The sequence below is a fragment of the Ipomoea nil genome, unplaced genomic scaffold (assembly GCF_001879475.1).
Source record: "Ipomoea nil cultivar Tokyo-kokei standard unplaced genomic scaffold, Asagao_1.1 scaffold0925, whole genome shotgun sequence".
In the NCBI taxonomy this organism is placed as follows: Eukaryota; Viridiplantae; Streptophyta; class Magnoliopsida; order Solanales; family Convolvulaceae; genus Ipomoea; species Ipomoea nil.
The window spans coordinates 183,220-201,635 of record NW_017617353.1 but is presented as its reverse complement, the minus strand read 5'-3'; the positions used below and the strand labels follow the sequence as shown (position 1 = coordinate 201,635).

Here is an 18,416-nt window from a genome sequence, read left to right as displayed (position 1 = left end):
GATTAACACAGCTGCTATTAAGGTATTAAATTATAGTGTTTTATGAAACTTTACCTTATTATACTTGAGGTACAAACTGTGTGCTGGGATACCAACTAATTCAGAACACTCCCTATCCCACAAAAGGAAGGGAGCATCTTTTTGACCTTTATCAAGAACAATCACTTTCACTCTATACCTTGCCATGCCTTCTTGATACTTCTTATTACAGTGTGTACAACTGAAATCACCTACTTGGCCAGACAGTTTCCTGTTACATCCTGGTGACATGCATGAGATGTACATCCATCCAAATGACCCTTCAATTCCCACTATTTCAGCAGGAACATAGAATTCCCCATTCTGCCATAGGAAATGTAACTTGGTTAGTATGTATTATAATGACAAATAATTACTGATCTTACTTGACTGTATTAATGATATCAAAAATTTCAGAGTATAACCTGTTTCTTTTTCAACAGATCAGCAACTGGAGTTACAGTCAAAGCACCACTGGTGAAGTCATCAATTCCTTGGGATTGAGAAAGCACAGTTGCAGTGCTGATACTGCGTAAAGGGTTGTGTGATGCACTTAACCTACAGGTAACAAAAACAGTAAATTATATGAATCCATTGCATGTTATGAATAAGTGTTATAAATAATAGATACAGTAGATTCATTGTTGTCTCATGCATTGTTATGTGTTGAGTTGTAAAATGTAGACAATAGATAACATCTAAAAACTGAAAAGGCACTTAATGAAATTTAAAATGCATGCTATTTAAAATGTATACAGTAGACAGTAGATAACATACTAAAATCCATGCTATTTAAAATGTATAGAGTAGATAACATTATAAATGCAATGCTATTTTAAATGTAGTCAGTAGATAAAGTTTAAAATCAAAAAAGGCACTGACATGGTATTTAAAATATAGACAGTAAACAGTATAACACATTATAAAGCACATGTTATTTAAGGCACTTACTGAGATTTAAAATCAGCAAATTCCTGATAAGGTCCATTCAAATGAAGTTGGGTAGCATCATAGCAGCTAGTAATTCTGATTTCACCTATTAGAATCATACATGTTAATGATTGTTGGAAAACCTAGATAAAAATCAAAAGAATAATGCAATGGCATAACTTACCATTCACCACTTTTGCCCGACAAAGTTGAAGAACCAAAATTAGGGGTTCTTGAATACCAGAATCATAATATGGTACCATAGAAGCAACATGATTGTCCCAAACAGTGCACGGTAATGTATTTCCCCTATAGGCAATTATGTTAGAAATAATTTAATGATTAAAAATATAGGCACATAGTTGTTAGTAGAAAACTTACTGATTATCCGCCATTTTGAAATCAAGAAGTTTTGCTGGTCTGCCTCCTATTATTTTGTCCACAGGAGCATGGATCTCGACAACCCTGCCTATTAAATCTGTAAAATAAAAAAAAAATGAATAGTAGACAAAATACATAAATAGAAAACTTAAAAATAGCAAAAGCATGAACTATATACTTGCCAAACAACACCTTGTCATTCACTTGAGTAGGGTCTTTCAAAGAGTCATAGTTTTTGAGCTGAAACATCTTATTAGGAAAACATTTCGATTTGATGGCCTTTACTTGAGTCTTATAGTTTAACCTAATCATATATTCGTGATCACAAGTTTTGAAAGTATAATAGTGGGTGAAAACCAAAAATTTTTTTACAGAATAGAGCTTCCCTTCTATGAACACATTCTTATATTTCTGGACATCACTGTTTTGCATATTCAAATGTATGAAAGTACCCTGCAAGTAGGTTTAGTGAAATAAATAAGACATGTGTATTGCATTGGAATGATTATAAAGCCAAAAGCTTAAACAGTTAAATAAAATCATAAGAATGACACGAAAATACCTCTTTATCACAGACCAAAACTTCTCAACTCTTGATCTCGGTGGACCCTCTGTTCTCGGCTATTTCGTAGCATCTAACACACTTCACTCTTATTGCTTTCTCCCTATCAAGCGGGCCAATGCCTTTTACTGGAACATACATTGGCATTGTTTAGTTGCTGAAAGTTTGGGAGTATTTTTTGTAAAATGCAGGTGATACGAACTGAATATATTCTGAAGTTTGGAGGGAAATTCTCCATCGACACAGGCTTATATAGAGAGTATAAATCAATGGATTTCAAAATCTGGGAAGACTAAAGGGGACTGTCAACCTTTCAGTTTTCAAGAGCATGTTGCGGCTACATTTAAATGTTTATGGAGAAATCGATTTTCAAAGCATCTATCATTATAATTAACACTCTCGTTAGAAGTCTGTAATAATTAGAATTCTATTTAATATTTTTTTTTGTTGGTATTGCAAAAAAGTAGCCGGCTGTATTTAATTGCACGCGATTAATAACAACTTTTTCTCAGGCCATCAAACGGCGTCGTTTTCATTGGGCGGGATTTTGGCATAGGCAGAAACTTAGTGCTTTATTATAATGATAGATTGGGCTTGGAATCACATGAGAGTGTATCACATAAGTTATGATTCAGTTTTCAAATTGTTTGAGTGGTAGTAGGTAGGAAAACTTAACTACTTGGATCATATATTACCCAGTGGCTTGAAATCTTCTGGGTGTGCACATAGGTTTTAGTCCAGTTTTAAAGTGGATTTCAACAAAATTGGTTACTTCTCCATAAATAACTATTTATTCTCCATACAAGAAAATGTATAACTCCACATGTATTTTAGAAAAGGATGAAATTATATGAGTTTTGAAAATATAAAAAATTCAAACCATTATTTTACGGGGTGAAGTGAAACTTACTTAGCTTATGCTAATTTTTGTCTACATTCTGTTTTTGTGTAAAATTATTTATGCAGGTGAACATGGATACGAATTCGGGATGAACAAGTTGAGAAGGAATAAAGTTTAATTATTTGTTATTTTGAGGAAAATATTGTTGTATACTAATTTCAGTTTTAATTACTAAGTTGATTTTGAGATATTATTTGATGTTGTAAATTTAGCATAATCACCATAAATAATTTTAATAATTGACAAATTCTATTAGATAATAAAAATTAGCATTATAAAATCTTTTGTACTATGGATACATTATTTTTAATTATTTCGGTTTAATAATATTATATCTTATTTATACAAAATCAATAGTACAAAATTTATCTACATTATATATTATACAAAATCTTTTATACATTATATACATATTAATAAATATTATATGTATATACAATCTATTATACAATCATATAAGGAAATGCATCTGATTAGAGTTTAAGTTTACTCATACAAAATTTAAAATTTAAATTTTTTTATTAATTTCTAAGTATATATAATTTTGTTAGTTTTTTTTTTGAATGTTACTGACTCTATTACATTGTAGTATCTGTTCATATACTTTCTCAACCTACTGAAACACAAAGAGCCAATAACGCCTCCACTGAGGCTCGAATTCACAACCTTCCAAATGGAAGTCCAACCCGGGAATAAATCAACTTAATTATGTGAATTTTTTCTATAAATTTATCTAAATATGTATTGATTAGAGATTCTATTAACCATACAAAATTTAAATTTTGTATGTTATGAAAATAGATACTTGACCAAATATGTAAAAGTGTCTAACTATATTATTATATTGTACAGTTTAACGTCTTTTCATTTTTGTCTATTTTCAATTTTAAATTCTTAATAACAAAAATTTTTCATGCAACGAACGAGTAAAACACTATATTTTTAAAAAATACAATTGGATAAATGTCATAAATTGGTACAAAGTCATTTCTGTTTATAATAATTAAAGAAAAAAAATAAATAATCCAAATATGTGAACCAATGATTTCAAAATGAAATTAATATACAATCACAAATAAATATAGCATGATTAGATTTACTTTAATTAGTTTTAATTTTTTTTAATGAAATGACTTTTCTTTATCAGTTTTGTATGGGGGACTAAAGGAGTGTTTATGTTGCCGAAAAATATTTTAAAAATAAAAATACTTACTAATAATAAATAATTTTAAAATATTTTTAACCCTTAATAACATGTGTAAATCTTATATTTTTTTAAAAAAATACAAATTGATAAATATCATAAATTAATTAGTACAATATCATTTCTGTTTATAATAATTAAAGAAAAAATAAATAATTCAAATATGTGAAGCAATGATTTCAAAATGAAATTAATCCATCTATACTATTAATTTAATATTAATATAATAAAAGTAAATAATAATTTACACCAATCTATATGTATACTATTAATAAAAGTAAAATCTTCCATTAAAATGTCTCTTACCCCTTTTGATACGAGATTGCCCTTCAAGTTCTAGCATAAACAATTCCTGTTGATGCTCGCATATACCATGACTGTCAACAAAAGTCAGGGTCAAACACTAACTCACATTGGGTTATTACTTAAAAAACCAGTCTTTAATCACGATCAATTGTACGTGACTTTTTCCCGAGTCACCCATCCTGATGGCCTGAAGGTTTTAACTCTACACGAGAATGGACAAAATTCTGTTACTACTACCAATGTCATCTAAAAAGAGATTTTCAATAATGTGTAATTCAAGCCAGTGATATTATAAGGAAATAATAATTTACATCAATCTATATCTATACTATAATTTCGGTTTAATTTTATAAGGAAATAATAATTTATTAATTATTATTTACACCACTCTATATCTATACTATTAATAAAAGTAAAATCTTCCATAAATAATGTTTAATAGTTGACAAATTCTATTAGGCAATAAAAATTACTATTATAAAATCTTTTGTACTATGGACACATATTTTTAACTATTTTGGTTTAATAATATCATATCTTATTTATAAAAATTCAAAGTAATACTTTTAGTACTATTGAATATTGATTGACTAAAAATTATCTTAATTATTATTAAGACAATTAATAGGTATTTTGCTTTAACAAGCTTCAAGTATATGAATTATACATAGTAGCATTGAATCAATTAGTTAGACAATTATATTAGGTAATCTAATTAATAATTTACTTTTTAAATTATATCTCATTTTCAATAATGAATATTTTCTTAAAGTATATACACAGACTATGCTTATCAATATAGAATTAAAAATGTGTGTGTGTGTGTGTGTGTGTGTGTGTGTGTGTGTGTGTGTATATATATATATATATATATATATATATATATATATATATACACACACATACTTAATGTATAATATGTATTCAAAATAATTTTAAAATATTATTTAACCCCTAAACATGAGAAAATTTTATATTTAAAAAAAAAAGATACAATTTGATCAATATCATAAATTAATTATTGCAATATCATTTATATTTACAATGAGAATAATTAAAGAAAAAATAAATAATTCAAATATGTGAACCAATAATTTCAAAATAAAATTAATATACAGTTACAAATAAATATATCATGATTATATTTAATTTAATTAGCTTTAATTTTCTTAATAAAATAATTTTTCTTTATCAGTTTTTGATGGGAGATTAATGGAGTGTTTTGGTTGCTGGAAAATATTTTAAAACAAAAATAATTAAAAAAAATTTCAACCCATAAACATGTGAAAGTTTTATATTTTAAAAAAGATACACTTTGATAAATATCATAAATTAATTATTGCAATATCATTTATGTTTACCATGCAAATAATTAATGAAAAAAATAAATAATTCAAATATGTGAACCAATGATTTCAAAATGAAATTAATCTATCTATACTATTAATAAAAGTAAAATTCTCATTTTCAACATTCCCACCTAAATTAATATGAATATTAATTAAATAGTAAAAAATTAATAAAGCTTAATTGGTAACAATAATATTTCTAATTGACTAGAATGAAAAAAAGAAATTGTCATGATCATTGCATTTTAATTATAAAAAAAAAAAGAACAAAAATTAAAAATTAGACGAAAATATTTCAATATTATTCTACATCATCAATAGGAAATGCATATTTTAAAGTTTAAATAATATAAAGGTAAATTAAAAATATAATGGAAATATTTCAATAAAAATATTATACATCATTTAAAAATGAAACGGAAATTAGGTAAAAATAGGCAATTTATACCATACACCCCGGCATATAGCTCTATGTGCGCCCAGCATCAAAATGACGCCATATGGAATTGTTACGTAACAGACTTTTTTTTATTATTCTGTTAACGCCGTTAATTGGTAAGAAGAGGGAAGTGAGAGAGGGGCTCTAAAGAGATGGTGTCGTCGTGCCGATCATGCATCTTGGATTAGAGAACACGAGAGTGATCTGATTGTTCGATTTGCGCCGTATTCTGCAATTGTTGGATGTAAGTCATGTATGATTCGATTGCGCAGCAGGATGTGGCGGAGACAGAGCATACAACTGATCCTGTTGGAGTGGTAGATACAGAGGATGCTAATCCAGGTATTAATATTTGATTTTTAAGATTTTATTTTGTATTTTTGTTTGATGTATATATTGTACTCGCCGTTGAATTATATAAGAATTGATATAGAATTGTTGTTTGATTGTGGTTGTTTTGGATGTTAGAATGATTTGATTTGAAGATGTTGATTCAGGGAGGTTTTACGTGTATTATATGGTTTGATTTGTTCGTTTTTATGATTATGTGTATTGTGCCATATGTGTATGTGTATTGTAGTTATGGATTATGTACATTAACAGTATGGGATATATGTTTTATGTATTTTAATGATTATGTGTATTGTGCTATATATTTATGTGTATTGTAGTTATGGATTATGTACATTTTCAGTATGGGTAGTTAAACTGTATGTGATTTGCAGCTGATCAGGATTTGGTAGGGATGTCAGTGTGTTCGGTTGATGAATCATATGACATGTATAATGATTATGATTTTAGAGTAGGTTTTAGTGTGAGGAGGGGTAAGCAAAGATATTCTTCTGCTACAAAAACAATGAAGACGAAGATGTTCCATTGTTCGAAGGATGGATTTAAAAGGAGTACAGGAAAAGGGTGTTATTCTAAAATTGATGGTCGTACAGGTTGTGGTGCATATGTCCAATTCGATTTACATGAGAATGGGATGTGGATTGTTTCGAAGCATGAGAAGTTGCATAATCATGAATTGGTTCCACCAAGCAAGAGTTACCTTCTAAGGTCACATAAGATGGTGTCTAGGAATCATATATCCTATCTTACTGATTTGAAGAGCAGTGGTGTGTCTGTTGCAGATGGTGTAAGATTCCTTAAAACACAATCAGGGGGATCACCACTTGTTGGTTTTACAAGTAGGGATGCATATAACTCTCTATGTACCGATGCATTGAATAGATTGCATGGTACCGATTCAAACACATTGATTGAAATATTCAAACGGAGGCAGTCAAGTGAAAGGGATTTTTACTTTGATTTTGAGGTGGATTTGGAGTCAAGGTTGTGTAGTTTTTTTTGGAGGGATGGACGAATGAGGAGAGATTATGATTTGTTTGGGGACTTGTTAGTTCACGATACAACATATCGTACTAACAAATATGACATGATTTGTGGACCTTTTGTTGGCATGAATCACCATTGCATGAATGTTATGTTTGGATGCGGTTTTTTGATGAATGAGAAGATTGAGTCATTTGTATAGTTGTTTAAGACATTTTTGAGATCTATGGATTACAAAAGTCCACAAAGCATAATGACTGATCAATGTGCTGCTATGGCTGCTGCAATTGTTCAAGTTTTTCCAAGTTCACGACATCGGCTATGTATATGGCATATTGGCGAGAACTCAAAAAAGCACATTAAAGGATTAAGAAATCAAAAAGATTTCCTAGATATATTCAATTGCTTGTTGAAGTATACGGATACAGAGGCAGAGTTTGAATTTTACTGGACAAGGTACGTGTCTGATGTATGCTTCGTTATTTTTTTTTTTGTTTTTGTTTTTATTATTAGTTTATATTGGATTATCATTGAATGAATATTTGTAGATTATATTATACAGAATACAGAATTAATTTTTTGGATCAAGTTTATGTGTATCTATTTGATAGTTTATGTGTATTCATGTATAAGATTATGTACATTAGTCTGTTCTGTATGTGATATCCTGACATGCTTGTAGGTTTACTTTAATATATCTATGGCATGTTATTTCAGGATGGTTACAACATATAAATGTCACAATAATCATTGGATTGAAAAGTTGTATGGGTGTAGAGAAAAATGGTTTCCTGCATTTAATAAAGATTATTTTTCGGGTGGGATTTTATCTTCTCAAAGGAGTGAGACCACAAATCACTCTATTTCTAGAAGGTTGTCCAAGACATCTGGTTTGTGTGATTTTTATAACTCATTTGTTGGGGTCATATCAGAGTGGAGAAGTAGAGAGAATGGGGAAGATGTTCGGTGTTCACAAGGTGTACCCACAATGGTGATGGATAATGTTAAGATTCTGTTGCATGCTAGGAAAATTTATACAATTGAGATATACTATTTGTTTGAAGAATAATTTTTGAAAGGTGGATCATGCTATCAAGAGTGTGTGATGTTGGAAGATGGTGTGTATAAGTATCATGTTTGGAGGCCTGATGTTGATATTATTAGGCATGAAGTGATCTTTAATAGTAGACAAATGGACATTGGATGTAGTTGCAAGTTGTTTACTGAATTGGGAATTTTGTGTTGTCATTGTTTACGCATTATAAATGTGCATTGTGTTTCTGAAGTCCCCGAGAAGTATATTTTGAAGAGGTGGACTAAAAAAGTTGTTGAAGTTGATAATTTTGATATAATGTCTAGAGTTGACAGTGGTAATGGTGCATCTTCTGTTTAGTTATTAGAAATCATTAGGAAATTTCATAGGCTTGCTGTTTACAGTCAGGAAAATATCGAAGGACGGAAGATTTGTGAATAAGCAATTGCTGATGCAAAGAGAAGACTTGAAGCTGAATGTGGTGGCAGTTTATTTGAAGATTGTGACATAGGATCGCCAAGTGGTGTTATAAAGGATCCATCTACTAGGCGGACGAAAGGGTTGCGGAATAGGAGGGTGAGCAGCGTTATTTCAAAGAAATATAACAAAACAAGGGGACGGAAGCATCTTGCAAATATGGTTGCTTCCAAAATAAAATCTGTTGTTCAGTCTCAAGTTGAGGATGATATTTTAAATATTGCAAGTGATGGATATCTTGTCCACCCAAGTTCCGGAGGTTCTAGTTTTTGTCACGTTAGCACAATGTCAAGCATGGAGGATAATTAAAGCATATGTTAGTGTTAATCATCGTAGTTATATGTATCACGTACAGAACGATGTTAAATCATATAACTCAGCAGTAATAAAATAGACATTTATTATGATATGTGCTGTTTTAAAAGTTTATGTGTATTCATTATATACTTTATGTGTATTCATTATATACTTTATGTGTATTACTTCATATGATTATGTACATTTTTATCTCTGTTAATTACTTTTATATATTTATGTACATTTCTTTTTTAGATTTGCAGTTATCAGTATAGGGAAATGATATGCTTGGTCCTATGTGTATTATGTACATGGATTATATTCAGTAGGATGTTTGATTGTATATATTAGTGATAGACATATTTTATACTCATATTTTAGGTACATCTTCATAATAATTTTGCATTAATTATTTAATATTATCTAATAATTAGTTCTTTTTATATATAATATATAATATATTTATATATATAATTTATAATTAGTTCATGTTACGTACTAGTATATACATATATATGCATGATATATTTATATATTATTTAAATAAATTTCCAACTTAAATCTACTTAAGCATGCATGCAGGTAATATATTAAAACTTTACTTTATATTTGTTTTGTTTCTCTTCCTTGCAGCACACTTGGTGCAGCAACATTAGCGAGAAAAATAAATTCTCAAAACAACATAGAGAACGAGCGCAACGGAAAGCCTTCGTGCAGTGGACCAATTCTTGCGGCAAGAACGACCGCAACGGAACTTCATCAGCGCAAAAATAGAAATTCAATGGTAGAAAAAAGATTAATCCTATTTTGAGGATACTATAAATAGATGATAGAGTAGTATTGAAAAAATGTTCATTCTTTCCTCCTCTATAGTATTCGTTGAGATTATTATCAATGTCCATTTGTGGTTAATTTCTAGTTGGTTTAGTGAATTGAAGTCCCGGAGTTCATAACGCTGTAAGGTTATTTATTTATTTTTATTATATAATTTTTATGCATTTGGGTATTAAATATTCTTCTAAGTTATTTGAATAGTTGTATCATTTAATTGCTGGGGAGGCCTACTAGTTATTTACTTGATATAATTATTTGCTATATTAGATAATGTTGTGCTACAAATTATTCTAATATTCAGTAGCAACTGAGGTTAATTATTGACGGCTTAGTGATAATTGGTCTCGGGTAGAATATTTTTCCTAAATTAAATGCAACCGATTGTGTTTGTGTTATTTAGTTTGTCGATTTTCCTAGTTCCTATTGCTGCTATTAAATTAAATCTATAGCGCTTGTCTTAGGTTATTTAGTAGTTAGGGGTAATTAAATCGCTTGTGCTTTATTTACCTACAACTAAGGGAAAACAGAAATGAAATAATTTCACGACAAATATTCAATTGCATATTAATTACTTTATTAATCAATGATCAGTGTTGAATTCCGGTGGTGGATCTTTACTAACCAAGGTTTCTTATTATAAGTGTTTTCGATATATTATTTTCATTGCTTTATTCGTTCAATTAAATTTCTTGTTTATTTAAATTCTCTTTTATTTTATCTTTATTCTCGATATATTCCAAACCCCCTACCTTTAATTTGAGCACAAAAGTTAAACTAGTTACTCCTCGTGGGATCGATCCTTACTCCCGCTACTACGTTTGTAAGGTTTTAATTTGGGGGCCTACGACAGCTCGTCAATTAGCCGAAACAAAATATTTGTTAGACTTTTTTTAGTAGTATGTGCACTGTTTTGAAAGTTTATGTGTATTCATTATATGGGTTATGTGTATTACTTCATATGATTATGTACATTTTTTGATAGTTCATAGTTTGTGTAGTATATGCATTGATTATGCACAAAACTATATCAGGGTATATGAAAAATATAGAATACAAGTAAACATTAGATTGTATTACCAAAAGGAGCATATACAAATTTCTGATAATTGTTTATCAACTGAAACTTCCAAAAATTGAACCAAAAATATAAGTAAGTCTGAGCTTGGATTAGCAGAATTGCTTTTTACAGATTCTTGTTAGTAGTTTCACTTCGATTTCTTGTAGTTGTCTCTTGCTGAGTGCATGACTGTTTCCATGTATTCGTTGTTCTTCCACATGAGGATGTTTGCTGCATATTTTGCTCTAAGCGATGTAATGAAAGCAGCCTATAATAAACAAAAGATAGATGTTAAAATTAGAAGAAACAAGAGATAACATGTGTAATGTAGAACAAAGTTGATTATTACTTACATCACTATCACCCCCTATGAAACCAGTTTCCCACTTGTCTACCTCAGTCCCTTTGTAAGTTTCCATGTGGCGCATGCAATACACACCACAATCTGTTGTGTTCTCTTCATCCTGCCATGGCATGTGAATGCACTCAACTTCGATATTCTTCACTTTCCTTGCAAGGGAGTTTTTCTTCGATTGGAGGTATTTGTAGAAAGCTGTTTTCTGCACATTATAGTAATTGTAGTGTTTAATTAATTTAAGTAATGTAAATATTAAACTATAGGGTATAGATATTAAATAGGAGTATTAGTTTATCTTACCAACTTAGCCGGGCAATTCTCATATCTGTTCGTACTTGGTATTCCCTTGGGCATTAGCTTGTTATCAATGATCTGAAGTCTTGACTTGGGGATGTTAAAGCACATTAAGTAGTAGTGATTGTGCCTCAAGATTGTAAAGAAAACCTGAAATGAATAATCAAAAGGTATTTAACAAACTGAGTCAAATACAGACATAAATTCAATAATCTTATAATTCATATATATATATATATATATATATATTGTTTTACTTACAAGACTTGCATCTGTTATATCAATTGCAGTCCTCCTCAATTGGTAGTCAATATTTGTACATAAGTCACTAATATCCATATTCCTAGCTTTTATTTCAACATTTTCAAGCGTCATCTGTAAAGAAGAGGTTGTGTGTCATATAGTACATTGTTTTAATAAATGCTTAGTTCTAGATGTGTACTTACGTAAGCAGCTTCCGAGAAGGAGATCCTTTTTGGTTGATCAATTGCTCTTTTCATATCAAGCACTGTCAATCTGTGTGCCCAGATTTGCAGGATATTTGTAGCTAGTTGCCCACTTGCCAATGTTGCAATGTCCTCCCTCGTTGCAAACAGATCATGGGCAGAAAACAACATTTCACTGGAAATAAACAAAAGAAGTTGATATTACAAAATAAACACTTCACAATTTAAAGTAATCTACTGTTTCCCATAATGTAAATGTATAATGTACATAATGTCATGAAGTAATACACATAACATATAACCAGGATACACATAATTTTGAAATACAAGAATAATGATTATCATGAACACCAATGTACATAATATTATGAATGAATACACATAACATATATCATGAATACACATAACATATATCAGGAATACACATAATGTGGTATATCAACTGAGAACACCAATGTACATAATATTATGAAAGAATACACATAACATATATCAGGAATACACATAATGTGGTATATCAACTGAAAACATCTGTTATAACAAGTTATAAATGAAATACATACTAAGAAGGGTAGTCAGTTTCATCTGCTGGCAGGAACGCATAGTCCGAGATCAGTTTTTCCCTGGCGGAAACATTCTTGAGTTTTGAAATGTTGCTTGTCCAGTACGGGGATCGACAAGCCAGAGGGAGGTTCTTGAACTTTCGATGTGGCCTTTTCCGGACATTGACATCTTCAACATCATCTTCAGATTCAGCCATGATGCTTTGTAGAGACAGAAAAGTAATTAGAAACATGTTTTAACATGTTAAACAGTAGGCATAACAGCATGATTAAATAATTAACAAGGATAAACACACATAAGGATACTGTTAAGTGATAAGTGAGTTTTACCTATCAAACTCAATTTGTTCTGGAGTTTTCTGTTCAGTTGCTGGTAGTGATTGGGGTGAACCATCAGTCATGTCATCAACGAGCTGCTCCAAGAGTGTTGCAATTGGGGTAACTGCTGCTGCTGCTGTATTTCCTTCCGTTGTTTGTGGTGGTGGTGTGGTGGGTGATGCTGATAGAGTTGCTGCTCGGGGTTCAGATGTGGGTTCGGGCGGAGGTGGTGTTGTTTTAGGTGGAGTTGCATTTCTTGGGGCTTCTTCAGGAGTAGCATCACGGCCAGTTGGCGTCAGGAGATTAAAGTTGGTGCAGGTATGTCAGCGGTTGTCATGTTCTTCAATGTTGCTAGGAATGCCGCTTTAAGTTCAGAAACCGCATCCAAGAAACTGGGTTGGTTGTAGATATCATCATCTCTCAGCAAGCTCTCCGGTGGGGTTGGATTCGGGCTTGGGGTGAGGTCGGCAGTGGCGGATAAGTTGTTGAACACATTTTTTATAATCTCAACAACAGAGGTGTTCGTCCCAACACCTGCCATGACCTCACCGAACTCCATAATGCTTGTGGTCATCTTTTTCAATGCGGTGGTGACCTTTTCAACTTCTTGACCTTGTGGCAGTTCACGGGGCGGTGGCAGTTCAGGAGGTGGTGGCTGATGTGCATCTTGGATATATTCAACGACTTTGCCCTTTCCAAAGCCGCCTATGTCTCTTTCAACCTTGACCCTTGCTCTCAAATCACTTGAAGTCCATGAAGTGATGGTGGGAATTTTCTTTCTGACTATCTCTCCTCTAACCTGCATTTTGTCTAGGTATGCCAGCTTCAAATAGAGAAACAAAACAAAAAGAAGAAGAAAAAAAAAAAGATAAACCATTCAAAATCAGTATCAGTTAATGTTTAGGATGACACAGTAGAATACACATAAAGTTATTAAAAGATGTACATAATTATAGTCTACAATGTACATAATGTATATCATGAATACACATAAGGTTGTAGGTCAATATACAGAGTGCATACCATCAGGAAAGTTGCAGGACCAGTGAAGGCTGCATCACACTTGCCCCTCCATGTTGTGGTGGTGTCAACAAGAGATCATATCGTGTAAGCACACTAGTTGAAGTCTTGGATCTTGCTGACATCTTGCAGTGAATACAGGAGCCTGTAGTTGCAGAACATGTTCTTGAAGTCTCTTATCAATGTGGAAACAACATAGATTATGAAGTCACGTTTGAACATGTCTCCATGATCACGCCTCTTAATGATGCCATTCAGCATCTGGCTTGTTGTTGGTGTGCCTGTCTTCACTCCCCACCGCTGTCTCCAAAGTGCAACCAAGTGAGTGAACTGTGGGTCCTTGCTCGTTACTTCAGCCTACACAACAGTCTGTTGGCCTCTGGGGATGCCAAGTGTTTTCTGTACATCATCATCTCCTAGAAGGAGCTCTTCCTCTTCCATATGTATCGAGCATCTACCAACATCAAAGCGCTCTAGAAGGTACATCAGAAGTTCACAATCACACAAGGATAGTGTTGCATTTAAAAGGGATCCAAATCCCATATCTCGAACAGCTTGGTGCTGTTCCGAGCTCAGACTACTGACAAGTGCACAGAGCTACTTTGGGGAGGTCCGCACAGATAAATAATCAGTGTTTCTTGGTTTTTTCTTCTTCTGTTTTTCATCATTTCTTATTCTCTTCGGGGCTTTGTCAGGTTCAGCAGCTGTACTGGCATGGGTTTTCTTTTGTTTTTTGGGAGCAGGTTGTTTGGGGGCATCACCGGCATCTGTTCTGGTTTCAACACCTGTTGATGCAGCAGCGGTATTTTTCTTTCTTTTACCATCTTTGGCAATTTGTCATAATGTAGGATGACACGTGGTTGGAGGCGTTGATGTAGGTGCAACATTCTTTGTTCTGGGAGATCTCCGGGGATTAGTTTTTGTAGTGGTTGACATATCTGTAACAACACAATACACATAAATACAAATATAAGGAATACAAAACACTAATATTAACACCAAACAGGCAGTAGATTGGGATTGGGAATTTTACAGGGTTGCAAATGTATAATGTACATAATCTTATGAATGAATACACATAATATATAACTAGGATACACATAATTTTGAATATAAGATAACTGGTTATCTATGATGAGGTATAGCAACTGAGAACATTAATGTACTTAATATTATATCAGAATAAACACAAGTATAAGTAATATGTAACCCTAGTTGACATAATAACATAATACACATAATCACAGTTCTAAATAATAGGTAACACTAATATTAACACCAGACAGACAATATATTGGGATTAAGAAGTTTACATGGATGCAAATGTGTAATGTACATAATGCTATGAAGAAATACACATAATATAACCAGGATACACATAATTTTGGAATACAAGAATAATGACTATATATGATGAGGTATAGCAACTGAGAACACCAATGTACAAAATATCATGAATGAATACACATAACATATACCAGGAATACACATAAATATATCAGGAATACACATAATGTTGAGTATAAATGATAAGGTATAGGACCTGAAAACAGCAATGTACATAATCTTAAACCAGAATATACACAAGTCTAAGTAATATGTAACCCTAGGTATCGTTGCTGTATTAACACAATGAAGTAATAGCATGAATGTTTGGACTAAGAAGTAATATTAGTTATGCTTACTTGTATCTTTGCGATGTTGTATGCTCCTTTTACAGAAGAATGTGGTGAAGTATTTGCGGTTTTTGGCGTATTTGGCGGAAAAACAGTGATCGTTTTTGAATTTCAGGGAGTGGTAATGGAAAGACTTCGTGAAGAAGAAAGGTTTGATATATATATATATATATATATATATATATATATATATATATATATATATTGGACGGACGGAGAGGCGTCCGTCCCGTCAAATGTCCACTAACGGACTAATCTTAAAACGCCACCGTTTAGCACATAGGCGCATAGACCTACGTGCAACGTGGTGTATGATATAACGATTGGTAAAAATATCACTGCATCTAATAGTCTAATTGACTGAAAATAAGAAAGAATAATTGGCTAAAATGAATATGATATTACTAATTGACTTAAAATATAAAAGGATCACTAATTGACTGATATTCTACCATTATATATTTTCACCCGAGTCATCATCCTTATGGACTGAAGGTGTTAGCTCTAGACGAAGATGGACAAGATTGTGTTGCTATTACCAATGTTGTCTACAAAGATGTTTCAATAATGTGTAAATACAATCGGTGATATTATGTTTTTTTAATGACAAAATTGCTATATATCTAGACAAAAAATATATTTTTCATACAAATGAATTAGGATATCAATTCATTCATATAACTGAGTTGCTAAAGAATGAGCACATTTGCCTAATTTATAAAAATACTGAACAATGATAAATAAAATCTCCAAAGCTACAACACCGCATGCGTACATCTACACATTAGCTATTAATTTGAACAATTATTTGCTCAAATTCAAGCAATGATAACATAAAAACACAAAGGATCCAAACCATACATTCAATTGCACTATATAATATTTGATGTTATAATTTAAATAATTATATATCGATCCAAATATTCTTAATATATTACAACAAATTCATTCCCTGCATCACACGGGTGAAAATACTAATAACAATAATAATCCAAACAAAACCAAATACAAAATAAAATTAAAATAAAATAAAATAAAAAAGAAGAAGAAGAAGAAGAAGGGAAAGGGGAGCCACGGGCTCCCTTTGTAAATGATGTGGGATCATTTTGATCCCACATTGAAAATGTTTGAAAAGAGGAGCTCTTGAGCTCTTCTATATAAGAGATACAAACATAATTGTTTGTCCATCAACGTAGCAAGTATTGAGAAGTCAAAATGTTATTATTTAAGAAACTTTAGGGGGCGTTTACTAACATGAAATTTTCAAGAATTTCCGGAAACAGAAAATTGAAAACAGTCTAGGTGTTTACTATACTCTTTTCCCATTTCCAAAATTGAGAACTATTCTTCATTTTTTCAAGAAATTTGGAACGCAATAAAAAATTGTTTTCAGATTTGAGAATACACGCGTGAATAGTAGGTCTACCCATTGAATCCATCCGCAAGCCTTTTTTTTTTTTTCTTATTTCTTCATTACTTTCTTCTTCTCCGGTGCTTATTTCTTCATTACTTTCTTCTTTCTTTCCGATGCTTTGCTGCTGCTACCCATTGAATCTGCTTTCATTGTTCACCAACGTCGCTGCCCACCTCCGGATCCATATCTTCTCGCTAGCTACCACACCGGAAAACCCTCGCCCACCATCCAAGCTCTGCCCGACGCCGCTGCAATCTGCCGAAGACGAAAGAGATCGCTGAAGCCTACTGTCGTCTTGCAAACATCCAGCTGCACCGTACATGTCACCGTCACATGATTCCTCGACGAGAGGGGCGCGAAGGACCATGACAGCGGGAGTGATCTCATCCAACAGCATTCATCCGAGTGTGGAATTCGCCGGATCCGCTATCACCGTTGACTAGTGAGTTGCCGACTGGAGGGCTCTCAACCGAGTGGACTTTGTTTACCGGCTGGAGGGCATTTTCAGTTGGATTGTGAAATTATAATGCACAGATCTCTGGTTCTGTGTTGTTCAGTAGAAAATGCCAGGCAGTGAAAGAAATAAGGAAAATCACAGCACTGTAGTTTGGAATTATTGCAATTGAAGTAGGAGATTGAAGAAAAGGTTGAGAAATAATTGATTTCAATATGTTATTTAATTAATTAGTTGCTTGGAATTATTATAGATATTTTTTTTTTGAATAAGGAATAAGGAATTGTCTGATGTGTGCCTCCAGTTTTGAATCAATGGTTCATCTCTTTTGTGAATGTCCAGTTGCTGCACAAGTCTGGGGCGGAAGTGATATTGCGAATGGTCGAAGTTTTGTGGCAGTTGTGGAGGAGATTCTGGACCTTAATGACACACCTCAAGACTTGCGCATGGATGTCCGGTTATGGAGTTTGTGGAAGGTGCCTAATGATAAATTATGGAACTCCAAGGACTGGACCATTAATATGATTCTGGTTCATGTTGACAGTTTGGTTACGTTATGGCATCAGACCTTCTAAAAAAAATCAAAACAGAGAATTGAAAACAGTTTTCGAAAACAGAAAATAGAAAACAGAGAATAGAAAACTGAGAAAAATTTTCTATTAGTAAATGGGCCCTTAGCTTTGTTTCTTTTTTTTTTTTTTTAGTTTTTTATTATTTATTTATTATTAGTGGGGTTTGGAAAAGATTAAC

At 32.1% G+C, this 18,416-nt stretch overlaps 1 protein-coding gene and 1 long non-coding RNA gene across 2 annotated transcripts; both read left to right on the top strand.

The window, feature by feature from the left end:
* Positions 1-288: 288 nt before the first annotated feature.
* LOC109179477 lies at positions 289-2,136 on the top strand. The gene is made up of 3 exons (XR_002053908.1): positions 289-364; positions 462-582; positions 2,083-2,136. It is a non-coding gene; the product is annotated as an uncharacterized LOC109179477 (long non-coding RNA).
* Positions 2,137-6,341: 4,205 nt separating this feature from the next.
* Positions 6,342-8,494, top strand: LOC109179471 (protein FAR1-RELATED SEQUENCE 5-like). The gene is made up of 4 exons (XM_019328958.1): positions 6,342-6,432; positions 6,816-7,425; positions 7,666-7,881; positions 8,143-8,494. The coding sequence occupies exons 1-4, from the start codon at positions 6,342-6,344 to the stop codon at positions 8,492-8,494; spliced, it is 1,269 nt and encodes a 422-aa protein (XP_019184503.1).
* Positions 8,495-18,416: the final 9,922 nt, after the last annotated feature.

Excerpts from the sequence above, each read along its gene's own strand:
- LOC109179471 (XM_019328958.1), top strand. The coding sequence starts at position 6,342 with ATGTATGATTCGATTGCGCAGCAGGATGTGGCGGAGACAGAGCATACA. Across the intron at positions 7,426-7,665 it reads GAGGTGGATTTGGAGTCAAG|TCCACAAAGCATAATGACTG; the intron begins GTTGTGTAGTTT and ends GGATTACAAAAG. Across the intron at positions 7,882-8,142 it reads TTTGAATTTTACTGGACAAG|GATGGTTACAACATATAAAT; the intron begins GTACGTGTCTGA and ends ATGTTATTTCAG.